This window comes from Botryllus schlosseri, chromosome 12, assembly GCF_051294905.1.
Source record: "Botryllus schlosseri isolate E-star chromosome 12, Bs_hap1, whole genome shotgun sequence".
Taxonomy (NCBI): domain Eukaryota; kingdom Metazoa; phylum Chordata; class Ascidiacea; order Stolidobranchia; family Styelidae; genus Botryllus; species Botryllus schlosseri.
This window is the reverse complement of record NC_137247.1, coordinates 1,392,774-1,409,739: the sequence shown is the minus strand read 5'-3', so window position 1 is coordinate 1,409,739 and position 16,966 is coordinate 1,392,774. Positions and strand designations below refer to the sequence as shown.

At 38.9% G+C, this 16,966-nt stretch overlaps 1 protein-coding gene and 1 long non-coding RNA gene across 2 annotated transcripts in view; one reads left to right on the top strand and one right to left on the bottom strand.

Annotated features, from left to right (window-relative positions):
* LOC145452915 (uncharacterized) overlaps positions 1-16,966 on the top strand; it is a 212,329-nt gene that overhangs the window by 23,316 nt on the left and 172,047 nt on the right. The window lies entirely within an intron of this gene.
* LOC145452903 (receptor-type tyrosine-protein phosphatase alpha-like) overlaps positions 1-16,966 on the bottom strand; it is an 85,383-nt gene that overhangs the window by 4,305 nt on the left and 64,112 nt on the right. The window contains exons 2-15 of the mRNA XM_080331037.1: positions 15,705-15,841; positions 15,338-15,434; positions 15,167-15,231; positions 14,921-15,055; positions 14,725-14,856; positions 8,394-8,551; positions 7,665-7,800; positions 7,358-7,464; positions 6,293-6,384; positions 6,027-6,100; positions 5,846-5,968; positions 2,665-2,778; positions 2,460-2,605; positions 285-420 (exon numbers count right to left, since the gene is read on the bottom strand). Coding sequence (XP_080187163.1) covers positions 285-420; positions 2,460-2,605; positions 2,665-2,778; positions 5,846-5,968; positions 6,027-6,100; positions 6,293-6,384; positions 7,358-7,464; positions 7,665-7,800; positions 8,394-8,551; positions 14,725-14,856; positions 14,921-15,055; positions 15,167-15,231; positions 15,338-15,434; positions 15,705-15,746 — 1,557 coding nt within the window. The 5' untranslated portion in view covers positions 15,747-15,841. The remainder of the gene's footprint in view (positions 1-284; positions 421-2,459; positions 2,606-2,664; positions 2,779-5,845; positions 5,969-6,026; positions 6,101-6,292; positions 6,385-7,357; positions 7,465-7,664; positions 7,801-8,393; positions 8,552-14,724; positions 14,857-14,920; positions 15,056-15,166; positions 15,232-15,337; positions 15,435-15,704; positions 15,842-16,966) is intronic.

The window sequence follows — 16,966 nt, the reverse complement described above, 5'->3', positions numbered from 1 at the left end:
CTCTTAGCACACCATGGTATAAATCATACACAACATTTTAATCCAAATTATACTAGCACGTAAAGGAACGTATAGGTATGCACGTAGCCACATACGATATATAACCCAATATAAATACGAGTACGATATAAATCTGAGTAAAGTTCTGTTTTCGAGTACCCCATTTTGCTTGTGAATACACATTCTTTTCCCTAAGAGTCTGTACTTTACATACGAAGATTATATGAATAAAGGATATCAGCTTATTTCGTACATAAGTTGCATCATAGATATCACCGACGCACCTCGGTTGATACAATATCTTCCTTGCAATCTCGAAGATCTTTGACAGTTCGAAACACGTCAACGCGATCCTCAACTTTCAGTCGTTCAAGGAGATTCATCACAGCGCAAAATACCCCGCTCATTCCTTTTCCATCTCTGTTAATAAATATATGGTTTCGATTCCTACTTTGCATTTCCGAATAAACGCTCTTGAAAGATGCAACTTGTAATCCTGGCGAGAACATGAAGCAAGTGGTTGCGAAGTATAAATTTGGTTTATCATATGTGAACGTTTGCTCTTGTAGCGAGGTATCGGCAGGTTAATGGAATCAATGTATATCGACTCGCCAAATTGCTTGGAATAGTGTGACACAAATGAGTTCACAAATCGTTTGACTTCTTCCTGAATGCCTAAATAGAGACGCGAGCCATGTGTATATACTATTTCTGGTAGCTCACACAATTCTGAATCAGTTTCGGCTGTCATCATCTACAGATAGGGTTGTCTTTGAAATAGAGTTACCATATTTTCGAAATCTGAAAAGAGGAAACTTTATCCAAATTTTCAGACTTACTAAACTGGAGTAAAATTCGGAAAAAATAGGAAATTTTTCCGAGTTTGTGGTTGGTTGACTAAAAAAAGGCAATATTCTGGCTCAAGTCCCGAGAATGCCGCCAACCGTAATTCGGGCGCTGATTTCCTATTTCTCAGTCCAATTTCCACGTACATTTAAGCTACATTTTTCAAAAAAGAGGACAAATTCTCAAAAAAGGAGGACATTTAGGCATCCTGCGAGGACACTTTCAAAAAAGTCAAATAACAGGGCAAATCCTCTTGAAAGAGGACGTATGGTAACCCCAGTTCTAAGCGAAAAATCAATTTGAAACAAACATGTTCGATACAAGGTCCTCGTTTAAAACATGATTTTTGTTGTTTGTTATTGCTTTTTTTCGAAACCAAGACGTCACGCATATTCAATTGTGTATTGATATTCGCAATTGAAAATGTAGGGTAAATATAGCTCCTTTGACGACATAGGCTTTCAATCCCTGTCATATACGGACCAAACATATCTTTAACCAAAACTACATCGTCTGGCAGCATTTTTATGGTTGGCGTTCATCATCATCAGAACATTCATTCCATACCAATGATCGATATTTACGTACTATAGCAGTTGAACCGACTACTTCGAGAGTTCCAACCATACCATGTTGTATACGTCGACTATATCGTTTAGTAGTAGTAACTGTCGTCTGTAGGCTCATACAACATGTTTTGGAAAAGTGTTTACACAAATATGGCATGATTATACAACTTAAAAAAGACAATTATTTTTTTAAAAAGGAATTTGTTCAAAACATGTTTTAAACAAAGTGTTTTAAAGAACCATTTGTTTTAAATGGAACCTTATCTAGAGGGGTACTCAACTGGCGGGCCTCTTAACTGTTTAATCCGGATATCTCACGTTGTTGTTGTTTTTTGTTTGTGGAATTCATGATGTGTTTCGATTACGATGGTCCGTTACACCAGGCCAAGTTTATTTTTGCCGGCTTGTCACGAGGCTAACTTCTAGGCTTTTACAAGACACCACTTACAGTGATATGATGACGAGGAGGATGGGCCTTACATGTCTTAGTATTTATTTGGTAAGCAGTACAAATTCTGATTGTGTTTGGGTCAACTTACAGCTGCTAGTCAACGCTTTCCAGCAAGAACGTGATAACGAATAGATATCGCATCTGTATGACCAATCAACACCTTCACCACTACCGTCGAGTAGTATCAGACCAACCACGATTTAACGAACAAGCAAGAAAATAAAAATTGCCAATTCTCGCGTGCAGCTGAGACCAGCGGAAGAGTCAATAGATTTCGCTGATTGCTTTTGCTGATCATGCTTTACCCAAATTTGTTTCTGGTTAAGTATTATATTTGTATGAGTGTAAATTATTTAGTTACAACGGACGTAAGCCAATCTTAAGTATTGTATCTGGACCTTTGCTAAAAATATTTGCGTAGCCCTGACCTGTATGCCCGTTAACTCTAAAGTAAAACAATATCAAATTAACTATCTTTCATTTTATCCCAATAATAAAGCATATCGCACACGCGGTAGGCCTATAATGCAAAACCGTCTCTACGTGTTTGTATTAGAGGAGAGAGCATACGAACCACAGCAATATAAACTCACTTGCAATGCACCACCGTGCTACCGCCCGACTCGCGATGAGCATTTTGTAATGCTGCGATGCCCTCGTTAATTTTCATGATCTGCTTTTGTTTCCCTTCATTTGAGTTTAACTTGATTTCAATGTGCTTTATAGTTTTCTGGGAATTCTGGAATATATTTTTGAAGTTCGATGACTTTTACACAATATCACTAAGAAAATGCTAACCGTTGCTTTATCCGAAACCATCAAGACTCGGGTTTGAAAATTAGGTGTCGATTCTTCGCCTGTTACTTGAATTGAGTCACTGCCAGTTTCATTCCAGTACGCAAAGGATTTGTGCTGTAGAATATAGTAGACAAAACGTTCAACTATTTTATGACAATATAAGATGCTACGGATAGGAACTAGCCTATTTATAACTTCTAGACGATTTACTATTATGTTAGGCTGTATTCACAGTAAACGTGGTAGATGCTCACTCAAACTTAGGATCAACCTCCCCCACAAGGAATCGGTCGATATAAAGTCAAATTGTCAATCCTATGCAATAACAAGGAGGTTCGTTATACATTATAATTGCAGAGATACTTTACATCAGTGATTCCCAACCGTGGCCCTGAGGGCCGCATGCGGCCCCCAGCTAGCCTTCTTGCGGCCCCCACCAAAATATTGAGAAATCGATTTATGAAAAATATTTATAAAATACTCTTGCTTGGCTTGGAGTTGGAGTCTGGAGTTTTCAATTAGGATTGTAGGAAAGTTGTGGGTAGACTGCTAAGATTACGTCACTGCTGTTTCAATGCAATGTGGCCTAACTTTCCAGTTGAAGGGGCAGTACCTATAGATATAGGTATAGATTTAGGTATTGACAGGACCGTAACTGCCTCACCCAACCCCCCAATTGGGGGAGCGAGCTTGAAGGGGGCCCAAAATTATTTGGTGAATTAGCATAAATTAAAGAGTATTTTATGAAATTGTATGCAACTTTTTCAAAGATTTTTCGCGCTGCGCGCTATTTCAAGTTTCCAAGTACCTTAATTATTGGGTACTCTTCGACCAAGATAAAATACGCAAGATTTATAGAAGTGGGCATATCGGCGTTGGCCATTACCGCGCCACAACGCACGAAGACTTATAAAGTTTTAGGCCATATAACATGCGACTTCAAGAAGTGTGACAGAACGATCGGCAGCGAGAAAACCTTGGCCGAAAAGGACTGCCCTTACGCTGACCGAAAACTTGGTTATTCATATTCAAAATACATATAGGTATAATTGACCATATGCGCCTAAATGACCGGCGCCGAATGTTCCTGTCTTGGCAATCGGAACGTCACGAGTCAAATAGGCTACCATCCGGCAGGGAAGAATTATATGCCAGTGAAGAACTACCAATTTGAAATCGAGTGCATCTTTTAATTTAGTATGTTTGCACGATGCTATATTTCTTGATATAGCAGACTGGAGGTCACGAAATAATAAATAACATCATGTAACGAAGTCGTACCAACGGGTCAGCCCGTCCAAAATTGTTTAATTATTATTTACGGGCCCTACAGTTTCCAAGACACCTCACTCAGCTCTACCGGTAAATCTGATTACGTGAGCAGAGAGGACAGGTAATTGACAGCAATATATATGCAATTCCCGATCTTATTGACCTATTTTATTTTGAATTATCGAAAATTTTCGCGCTCCAGGCTGGCTGACTAAACGGGGATCCTGATTTCGTGGCAGAAGCAAACAACGGCACGGGGGTTGGTTTATCACCCAATGGGAGCTCAAGACCTAAGTGTTTTGGGGGGCCTGACGAAGTGCTGTTTCGTTCCTGCCAACGGGTATACGCCAGAAGATGTTTAATTATTATTGAGTGGTCCTACCTTTTCAAACACAAATCACCCGGCTCAACCGTTCAATCTGATTACGTGAGCAGAGAGAGGATAAAAATTGATACCAATATATATGCAATTCCCGATTATATTGACCGATTCAATCATGAATTATAGAAATTTTCCGCGCTTCGGGTGATTAGTCGAAAGAAGCTGCCTAAAACGGGCACGCGATTTAGATGATAAATAGCGGTAAACAGCCATCTAGCCTGAGGGGGTCTGGAGGCTTCGAAGTTCTGAGAGAAACGTTTTTTTTTTGCGGGGGGGGGGGGCTGACGAAGTGCTGTTACGGCCCTGGGTATTGATAACTAATTTACGTATAGATGTGCCGCAAGTGACTCACGATTGAATACGCCGAGATGCGTACTGCTTAGCCGGCAAAAAGCAGCATAATTGGTAGTCCTATAGCTCGCGACCCAAGTGTCCGAATAATTTGATATGTCGGTGTTTATCGAAAGCAAGTGTCGCACTGATTCCAAAAATACGAATTGAAATCTCGCCAGTGCAATAAAACTACTCCGAAATAGCCAGCAACGGTTAATAGTTCTGAACAACGGGAGCGTGGCAACACAATGGCCAATGGCGTCAAGCAAATGATCGGAACAATGCCAATTTTCACATTTTGTGACTATTTTAGGTTCCTTTCAATGCCTTGGTATTCGTGCGGCCCCGGCCGTACTCTGAAATTCTAAATTTGGCCCTGCCACCGAAAAAGGTTGGGAACCACTGCTTTACATGAAGAATTGGCAAGGGGGAGAAAGAGATGTATAATTGAAAATGAAGAATCGAAATTATGAAATTGTTATTATTAGCAGACTATTTTACAATGTTACCAACAACACTGCATAGCAGAGATGAGCGGATTTGAAATTTCTATGTCCTAATCCAATCCAAATCCGAACCTTCAAATCCAAATCCAAATCCTTATCCATACCTTTTTCATATTTAAGTCCATGTCCAATCCTAATCCGATTCCAACTGGAAATTCAGAAAAAATACTAATTTGTGGATTCGAAAATTTTCTTTCACAACCAACAATGCACTTGATTCAAGATAACTTAGTAAAGTAACCATAAGTACATTAATAACTGATCTGAATAAAGTTTGTCGCCATTCGCAACACGACATTTCAATCTCCCAGAAAATAGGTAAATCCAATCCAAATCCTAATCCGTTTAGAAAAAAATGTCTAATCCAAATCCAATCCAAATCCGACAAAATTTCACAGATCCTGTTTTTTCAAAACCTAATCCTAATCCATGCTCATCTCTGCTGCTTAGATGTGTAATAGATACTCATCGAGTACTGTTACTCAGTATCAAAACAATTGATAATGCGGATTCAAGCTTAATCGTGAGCGGATAGTTTACAAGAAATTATATTGAAAAATATCACAGCTACACATTAAGGTTTTACCAACTGAAGTAACAAAAACTTAGTATATTGGACTTGATATATTAGGCATCTTGGTAATGATAATAATACAAACAGACGAAGACCTATACAATTTTCGATCACCTTCAATTCCGTGAACGCCACAATCGTCGTCACATTGAAATGGAACAGGAGCTTGTGAAATATATCTGCGGTCTCTTGCTGGGGCGCACACGTCGCAATCACACGCATCGAATCATCGTAAATCTGAAACAAAGCAAAAGTGAGTTTGCCGAACTGGCGAGAAGAAATAGTTGTTTTTCACTTCGAGAAACGATGCGCCGAGAGGATGCATAATCTCCAATCCGTCTTCAAAACATTTGACTTTCATGCGCTCGTCTAAAAGCAATATGGGTTTAAGATATGTTTTAGTCATCAGCGTCAACATGGTATCAATTTATGACTCTTAATTATTGCCTATTTCGATATCTCGCGAATAGAGTATGATGAGTATGTGCCAGTAAATCGCAGTCATAAACACGCCTTCTGGAAAAGCATTCAATCTGATACACGTGTTAAGCCATAACTCACAGGCCGAGATCTTTTCGGTTTGTTCGTTTCGCGTCATATCCATCGGCTTGACTCTTGACAAATTCGAGAATTGCTGAGGGATCGTGTGTGCCCTGACGAAAGGACAAGATATTCTTGGAACATACCGGATATATAATATAATATGAAATCTGACTGCATAACAACGTAAGCCTATACTACAGTCTGTTTCAGACTGCGGTTGACATACAGGAAATGTGTGCTTCAAAATATTTGTACGAGGTGTTGGGCATGCATGATTAATTGATTAGTATAGCACAGTCCGGTTTTGGAAAACAGGGTTGAACCGAAATGGAAAAAGTACGTCGAGTCTTTACATTCAAAGACCATAACAAATCTCAAATTTAGGAAGTTTACTTAGGCTGCTCCTCGCCATCTGATACACATAAGTGGTGTCCCAAAAAGATCCCAAAAGTAGGCCCTGCGGCAAGGCGGCAGATACACAATTATAATAAGGACTGTCGTCCTGTAGTGAATGTCCATTGTAGTTTTAAAAAAACGCTATGAATACCAAAATCAACCATAGCAATAGTTAAGGTAAAGTTTAAGTACTGCTTACTTAATACTAAAGTGGTTCATGTAAACGTTCTGTCAAAATATGTTAATTATTCAAAAACATAGGTTAGCAGTGTTAACATTTTTAACGATAAAAATTTTGATTCTGTTCTTCATATAGCATCTGTAAATCAATAAAAATGTGATCTAAATCGTCTACCAAAAGCTTGGAAATCAAGGGAAGTAGTAGCAGAGATCTCTCTTCTACTTCCATATATCTTAGCTTTTTTTCATGGGAATTTGCATTTGTTACTATTGGGATACTTTTATCACGGCTGGTATAATCAATTGGGATGTAGTATGTAGTGAAAAGTCCGACTGAATGCAAGATTTTTTTGTTTTACTAGCATTTCCAAGATTCTTGTAACTATGGTAAAATTCTCTGATTCTTACATTTGGCTCATATATTCCTGTTCGTTGAATTAAACTACTGTAAATGCTTGTACTACACATTTTAAATATAAATACATATTAAAATAATTATATACACACCTGGAACGATCGTCAAAACGCGTCGTCACAATATCCTGTCTCGACCGATCAGTACCTCCGAACACATGCGATTCTAGAAGCAGTTTATGCACGAAAATGTACTCATCCTGTGAATAAATAAGGGTGATGATAGGATTTGCAACATTGTTGGATAATGATATCATTTGTATCCGCTGACATAGCAACCTGATATCAAAGTATGGTTTGCCAAAATTCATTGCTTCACAGTAATTTTATGTTACGCAAGTTGAAGAAACTCGACGAACAATACGCATAAATATCATCCCTTTTCTATTTCAATACTCACGCAGTTTTGGACCATGTCGACTCTTTGACTTCTAAGCTTAGCCACGCATTTGAAAATATCTGCTTTCCCACGCGCCAGGCACTCGCGAAGTAAATTATCGTACGCGATGAAAGTCCCGGTTTTGCCCGCACCTGAACTGCAAGATAATTTAAATCAAAGTGTATTTTTCGCATGGTGATCTCTGTTACGATGGAAGTAATAGTAACTACCTAAACTTATGGAAAGGTGAGAAAGTATAAGGCAAAGAAGTAACGTAACCAGAGCTTGAAGTCTGGTGGGGTGCTAACTCAAAATATTTCATGCATAACGGCCAATATGAACTGCCCAGTCTGTAATCAAAATTAGTAAATCTATTGCAGCATAATTATTTCACTTTTAACCTTTAAAGTCTTATACTTTAGAGTCCGTACTCTACGAATATAAATATACCATATTCCCAAGGAATGCTTTACTGCATGGATACAACAATAAATAAATCAGTTCATGTTTAAATGATCCTGACAATACGGACTGAAGGTATACAGTAAGATTTATTTGGGAATGGAGAAAACCACTAGCATTGCGATTGGTTGCTGAAACTATTCACGAGTTCACAATACTCTGATAAAGTCATTCCGGGTCCTGTATACTATCTGTTTCGTAATACCGTATAAGGATAATTTGTTGGGATGACTTATTATTGTTATTAAGTTATCGCAGGTTAACGTAACTCAAATTCTAAATCAATACCTGCAATGTACAGTAATAGGTGACTTAGGTCCGTCCTTTTCCTGCGTTTCGATAACTTGCTGATACATCCGCATGAAGTAGGATGTGGTGATCGGGACACCGTGATCGGGCCATTTCAAGAAGTGATATTGCGTCACGATTCTCTCGCTTTGTCCTGTCTGAAAATGGGGGAGATGTGATACCGATGGATCAAAAATTACAAAATGATCTCTTTTCACTAAATGTTGAGCCGATAACAGCAAATCTTTTGCTGACTCAACACTTTGATCCAAGCTCTACCTACCGCGGATATACTCGAGAATATCCGCCCCCTCAAAACATATTTACGAACGTTCAAAATTTGTTGCTCGAACGTATCATCACTCGTCACCGGATGGGTCCAAAGGCACACGATCTGGGGACCTTTGAGACATACGCTCAAAAGCTCACTGATGTTCCAACTTTTCTTGCTGTGTTCTATAACACTGGCCAACAATTTTGAACGAAACATTTGTTGACTTTGATTTGGCACTTGATTTAAGCTAATTTAGCGGTGCTGATTCCAAAAATGCCACTGGTTGTCTTCCATCACGTCAACTTTTTGCTCTATGACATATGCCCAAAATATGCAACTTTTCACGAATTTAGCCATATTACTATTCCATATCATCTAAAAATGCACACTCTTAACATAGAATAAGTTATATAGTCAAGGGCCCGATTGAGTTATGTAGGGAAAAGGTACTTGTGTCGATCTAGCCCGATGTTTTCACCCATTTTTGATTAGAGGATGCAATTGTCCGAGGATATTTCACACAGATATTTGATTCAAAAATAACATGACATTTACTATCAGCTATAGGTTCAATGACACTTTCAGCTTATTCAGTGTCACCTGAAACTCCTATACGCTCGATAATTTAGATCAAGATGACGATCTTAGGGATAGCAGCCCAAATGATGAAAATTTTGAAATCGAGGTTGATTCAGAAAGTAAAGTAGTCCATCAACACGATTTATTGATCTGACATAAGCGTTGGGACTTGGAATTGACATCTTCGGAGCTTTTAACACCCTTATGAAGTGAGAAAAGATTACTTGGCAAGGTAGAGGAGGTATCTCACTTTCGATCAGAAGAAACAGCCTCTTTCGGTAGCTCTGTGTATTTCCGTGAAACTGACATTGGCATGATACCGTTACCATGGATTACCGGGGGAGTTGGGAATCCCGATTTTCGAGTCAAGTGAATGGCAAATGTCTATAGGTAGCTCAAAAGGGATCCTAAAGTGTGCCATTCTCCAAAATAACAAAGTCTCAGGTGCAGTAACAATTGAACACTCACTTAGTCTTCGTGAATAATACTGAAACATTAAGAGTAATACAGAAAGAATGAATTGTTGCAATATCACGAGCACCATTGAATCGTATGTGCCAGCTTTGAAATATTGTGTTTTCTTGTGGTTAGGCAATAAGGATGCATATGCAACCCTGATACACAGGTGTCACTGCCATATCTTTATGTCGAACAGCAGACATTCAAAAAAGCTAAAATATACTAAAAATTTGCCTAAAAACCTTGACATAGTCGGAGATGGACAAGGAGAAAATGTCCCCCAACATCTGAAGATGATGGGGGTCTGATACCAGAGTAGATTGGAGCTTACATATGTTAGGTGACTGTTGCTCAAGTATCAAACTAGACAACCTACAGAATAATAGGTTATTAGCGTTAATTTGGACCCTGAAACACGCACTTTATTTGTGATATAGAAGCAATATCAGTTTAAATCAATCAAATAGAGCAGTGCAAATGTTTATTTGAAGTCTATTGATTCACTTTCGCCTGCTTGTGGTTTTTGAAACGTTTTATACAATAAGCCAAAAATATAAAAAATGGTACTATTATGTGGGTCATGAGACAATGTGGTGGGTACCTAATTCAAAAAATGACGTGATAGAGAAAAACGGAAGTCATTTTTGAATTCAGCGCCCAAAATTTAGTCAAAAACAATTGTTTGTTTAGTGTTGACCAGTGTAATCTAACCTACAGCAAGTCAACGAAGATAATTCGATCGCCACCTTAGAAAATTAGAATTTATATTAGCTCATATGTTGCTATAAAATGACGTTTAGGTTTAGGCTCGAATTTACACATTGGAGGGTGCATACATATTGCCCGAAAATCGACATTTGACTTCCAAACCTCTTGTTTTAGCGATAAAATATCACAGGTCATTATGGCATACAGTCTCTTTGTATGTAGGGGTGTTTCTGTAATTGCGTGTTTAGTTATTCCAGCTATTTTGCTTTCATTTGGCTATGTTATCATTGGTCCCCACTCTAGTAATTTTGTAATTAATTTGAAAAACGTCCACTCAAGGATGATATTAAATAAATAAAAAAATTTGGAATTTAGCCTGATATATATCCCTACACTTCAGCTTAATAATGATTGCTGGTTTGTTCGTGTTGAAGGTTACAAAGAAAAAATTATACGTCGATCGATATTTATTTTATACCCCCCTAAAACAGAAAACACCTATCACAGACCCACCCCATAACTGGCACAGGTCAAAGTTATTTGCATGTGTGGAAAGATTACAGCAGCATGCAGTTGAAAACGAATTCACGGAGTGTTATCATGGGATTGTCATAGAGAAATGTTCAAGTATTTTTGGTCCCAGTGTCTCATCGGTACCACATCTCCTCTACTTGCGTACTTAAATATTGTCATCCAGAAATAATTGTCATCTTAGGCTGTTCGTGTCGGCATTAGGTGATAAATTTTACTGTTGAAGGCAAGGATATCTCTCTCAGATGTGATTAAATACTAGTTTTCTAAATTCTTAGGTCCAATGAACCGCGTTAAAACAATCGGCAAGGGGATGTTTTGAATGTTAAAATGGTTTAAATCTGTAAGTGTTGACTAACATTGTCAAAGTGCAACGAATAATGATATTAGTTTGGGCACCAGGCACCACCCTGACCAAAAATGCAATCAAAATAAATATAAATAACCATCATTTCATGAAATAAGTCTGATTGTAATGGCAATTATAAGCTAACGGTATATTCCTAGAGTGGGTTAAGGCCGATTGGATGCTGCAGTCACAGACAGTGGTTCCAAATCTTGGGGTCGTCTTTATCTGGGGATCGCGATGATGTTGGACGTAATCAGCTTCCTAGGCCGTGAGGAAGGTTGGGCAGGCTGGGTTTTTTTGGTAATCACTAATCAGCTTATCAAGTTTTGAGCTTTGCCACAGTATAATATTCGTGGCCGATGTATTTGACTTGGTATTTATTTTCACTCGATTTCTTTGTTTTAGTATTGGTACCCCTGTAGATTAAAATTTAAAAATACGCCTAATTTACATAATTGAGTCTGACTATATTCTAAATTATGAGACAACGTGTCGTCCAACATGTTCTAGTCTGCAATGGCAGAAGGATCGGTGGCGATAAAACCTTTGCGCAACATGTTAGACCAGGGGCGGGCAAAATACGGCCCGCGGGCCGGATCCGGCCCGCGAAGGGATTTTGTCCAGCCCGCGGACAGTTTTTCGTCTTATAGATAATGTGGACCTCCGGCCCCAGTCTTCCGAGATTCCCCACTACTTGCTCACATACATCAAATTTTAGTGGCTGTATGTTATTATACACATTACACATGTATGCGCAGCGAATGAGGGTGGAGCTTACGCGTTAGCTCGTCGAAGCGAGAAGACTTGCATTATCGGCATTTACGATGTACTGAACCCTTGTGTCATTTGTGGTAATAATGGTGTTTGTCGACGACAATGGTCATTTACACCAGGCCGATATTTCTTATTTTTGATTCCGTAACCGTCGACTTGTAGCACGGCGCACACTTCTAGGCTTTTGTAAAACATCGATTATGCCAGGTGTCGCGAACTGAAAACGGGTCGTGGGCCAATTTCAAATTCCGAGACCGCGGCCCGCATGCATTCAATATCGAGATAGACAGGCCACACAGTTTAACAACCACGCTATCTCGTCACCTATTTAACCCTAATGCATTCATATATTGGTAAATTTGGGGTACCGGGCTTATTGAACGCCTTGAAATCCTAATGAAGGATTATTCTTGAAAGTTCTTCGGGCAGCGCGCGATTCAATGCGACTTCTTTTTCGACTTTAATATAGTTGCGCACTTTGCAATCAGAGCCCCACAGTACAGTTTCGAACAGATGCGCCTCATATAGAAATACCAACTCGGCATCGTGTGCTCCTCACTCTTCCCATACCGACAATCTTGACGGGAGGTCAAGACATGCAAAGAACAGCATGCAACAAAGTGACTAATAATAATTGGCATGCCCTGACCGACCCTCGATCAACTCTACCGGTGAATCAGATCACATGGGATGAGAAAAAATATGTAGAACTACTAATTTTAATGACGAAATTCATGAATGAATCCGAAAAAATTTTCGCGCTTTGCGCGACTATGAACAGCCTACATTATTTAATAGATTAGTACGGAGTTAACCGGAAATGGACATGGACACTTTAACATGAGTATTTGGCGTCCTGCTAGTTCATTACCACTATTCCCTGGAATGCGACCGTAGGCTACATGAGTAGTCGAAATGCGGCCGTGACTGGCAAAAAGATTGGCCACCCCTGCTGTATGACAATGCTGTTTTCAAATCCACATTGTATTCGTCATTATTGGCGAGGAATGGCTTTGACGTTGCATTGCTGCCGTTAAAATACATTCATTAAATACCATTTCTTCCTTGTTACGTGGATAAATGGGCGGAGAATGTATCGATGCAGCATTCCGGCCCGCCAAGTACTTAACTTTCCGATATCCGGCCCGCCGACTGGAAAAGTTGCCCGCCCCTGTGTTAGACGTATATTTGCCGATGGCCGAAATATTCGATGTTAAATATGCCCAAAAACCGATTAATCAGGTCCTTGCCAAATGAGCCTAGCGGTATATAGATTCGACCCGCAATATATGCAAGTTACATTATTATTGACCGAACATGTTCATAAACTTTTAGAAATTTTCGCAGCGGTTGGGACCTGAGTGCTCTGCGGACTGACTTTTCATGACACAATTGTAATCGATTTTGGCGCGTAGTAATATAAGTATTGTTTTCGCTGTTGCCTAACAAATGGTTATTAACATCAAGTGGCCCGTGCGATGGTTCATAAATCTTATGTGGCTCTTTGGGAGAAAAGGTTGGCCGCCCCTGGTGTATACAGACGATGGGCAATTCTTTGCTAGTCATATTGACTGTCAATGTGTTACACCTCGTTTTTAAATCCGCTAGTGGGCGCTAAAGAATGTCCGGAATTTGATTCACAAAAATATGGTAACCCTAATATAACAATAGTTCTATATATCCCTGAGTTCTCATTGCAAATAAAATTCAACGAAATCTGTCAAATCACAACGTTTTTCGTTGCGCTCGTCGTGAAATATCCACCGACCACGTTTCCATGAATGCATTGGTTTATTTTAATTAATGTAAAATTGATTTAGCGTATACTTTTAGATTGCCAATTAATTCCCTGTTATAACACTCCCGTCACGCTAGCTATCCAACACCTTGCTATATTTTCATTGTATCGCAGTTTTGTGGTGTTTTGAAATTATGAAAAAAATTATTAACTGATACTTATATTGATAGATTGCGTTATTTTTCAAAAAACTATTTAAACTTGATATTTTATCCGGCAGAGCACTGCGTGTCGAAATCGCAAGGGCACTGCAGGCTATGGTACAAGTTTTGAGTGTGGTGCCCTTTGTACAATAAAGATATTTTGAAGCTTTTAGGCCACAATAATCAACTAAATATACTTGTATTTGAGAGCTACAAAAGTAATTCGTCAGAATATTTCTTCATCGTATCATAAAAGATGATACTGCTTAGTGTTGTTACCCCCATTCATGTTAAAGTTAAGAGCTTGGTGCAGGGCTAAATTTAATATGAGTAAATCTCTACCACACTCTTAGTTCATTTAGTAGTCACACAAAGCAATAAAACAAAACAAGACGTATTACAATTAACTTCCCCGTATTGCCAATCGCTGAGGAGAATTCGGGATGTTTACATCGATCTCGAACCAAATGCTATGAACACGTAGGCCTTCCCCGATGGTTGTTATAACAACCTGGATTTAATCCAGAAAATAGCTCATACAATTATACCGGTAATTAGTCGAGTTGTCTAATAGTGAAGTTCCAGCCCGAAAACGGACTTCGACTCCATTGTTTTTACTAAAGTCCTTAAAATTGGACTGACTGACGCAATTTTTGGAAGGGGGCGCTGGAGAAAAAAGGTTAAGAACCACTGGTCTAAATAATCAAACAACTTACCCCGAAATTGAATTTCAACGTGAGGTTCCGGTAAAGGAATCCACAATATTTAACTTCCTTCACGTTCGAAACGGTGACTTTTCCGAAAGCAGTGGATTCTCCAATTTCCGGCCAGTACTTTGTGCATTTAGGCTAAAATGATTGTTATTTAGTGATTCCAACCAAAATCAATTAGGATAATTTGCGACAGTTGTACCTTCCCTCCTTCAACACATTTCCCGAGCATCACTATTACGACACTTTCTTGCTCGACCACCATCAACCAGAAGTCGTTTACTGTTTTCTGCAGAGGATCTTGCGTCGAAATGAACCTCCCTGACTGCTGATAACCCTGGAACAGTGTTGGATAACTAGAAAATTTTCAGCTCTTTTCTTTTAGATTAAAATAGAATTTCTGAAATCACAGAAACTTCATAGGTGATCTCATGAGATGATCTCTTACATCGATAAAGCAAGCGTTGATATATCCGTCTTCATTGTGATCGATAGCAACTCTTGATTTATCATCTGAAACGCGATTATGGAACTGAAGCTTAGCAAAACAATACACTTAGTCTAAAGTGACAACGTCAACGCACCGAAGATAGAGTCGAAAAAAGAATTTATCACTTACACGGCAGAATATTTTCAAATCTGTTCTTGAATTTCAGAGCGGGGTTCGCAGCGATTTTGGTTGATAGATTGAGACTTCTGGATTGAATCGTCAATTCCTAAACGCAGAAGGAAGCTTATAGGATTTGTTACATATCTTATGTTCAGTTGCTAATCGTTGTACCTTCTGCAGAAGTAGACCAACGCAAAGAGACACATATGAATTGAATACAGAACCTCAAAGTATACTTGGTGATTGAATAATATGTAAAAATATTAACATTACTAGCGTTCAATCCATATCAAACTATAGCTATCAATTTATCAATCACCGATGATAACTTATAGATTCGTCCAATTTTCGGCCGTGCCCTAACCATATTCAATACCTCAAATTGCTTTCTGAACAAGTCTCCACGATTGCGCTGCATGGAACTGTACTTCTTCTCGAATTCCCCAATCGTGATATCCGTGTTCGAGCGTGTGCCGAGGGGTATTACAACATTTTGATTTTCATATATGTCGTCTAAGAACGACGAGTTGTAATCAATTTACCCCGATTTCGCAATTAATACACATACCGATAGTGCTATACAGTGACGATTCCTGCTTGGTCGGGGTAGCTGTTCCATTTTTCCGCCTTGAATTAAGCATTCAATATCAATCACTCTCGATTTTCTAATGCAGATAACCTATTTCATTGTAATCTGGTAACAGAGTTCAACAAAAGGAGTTCGTGTACCACCTAAAAATAGTACATTGAACGCTCTCTCATTCGAAATTTCATGCTGGTGACGTCATATTTTGTGATACGATTGTTGATATACGATGTTCTTTCCAATTCTCTACTAGTTGCTGAAGATTACCCCTGACGAGTGTCAGCCGAAAATATTCGGGTTCATTTCAATATGAATATACTATTTATTTATAATATACTAATTTTCTTCACTTTTAGCAGTTTCTGGTCGCATTTTCAAGTGACCAGTACCAATCAGACCAAATCCCAGAAGGGTGATTGCTTCAAAATTCTTCGAAATAACAATGAAATGTCGGTCTTGGCCGTCTGAGTCTCGAGTCAATGACTTGGTTCGAGTCATGCGCAATGACTCGAGTCGAGTCGAGTCAATTCCGTATTTTGAAAATATGAAGCGAGTCAAGTCGAGTCATCCGAAAATCATGACTCGAGTCGGACTCGAGTCGAGTCATGACTCGAGTCATTACAACCCTGCTTGGACGTCATCTTCATAAGTTTGAGTATGAGTGATCAGAACATGATAAAGCCACTTTACGTCATAGCAGTGAATCAGCACGATTCGCGTGTGACACGAACACAGAATAGCCTCCTGTGATTTACAAATGAAAGCGGGTATAGTCTAAAGACCATTATATTAGAATGTTCGTTTTGTGAAAAACATGGAATTACCTGCGTCGATAGATTAAGACTAGAATCAATGAAATTGCCAATAACAGAAACAACATTCCACCAACTGCGCCGCCAATTACTTCACCACCAATTGCTGCACTATTTCCACCTATAGAATCAATGAATCAACATTTAGTTACATCATGTCCTGGTGAATAACAGTAAGATAAAGCAAGTAGCCTATCACTCAAAGACTAGGGATGATAGACCTATTCTTTGAGAATGCTG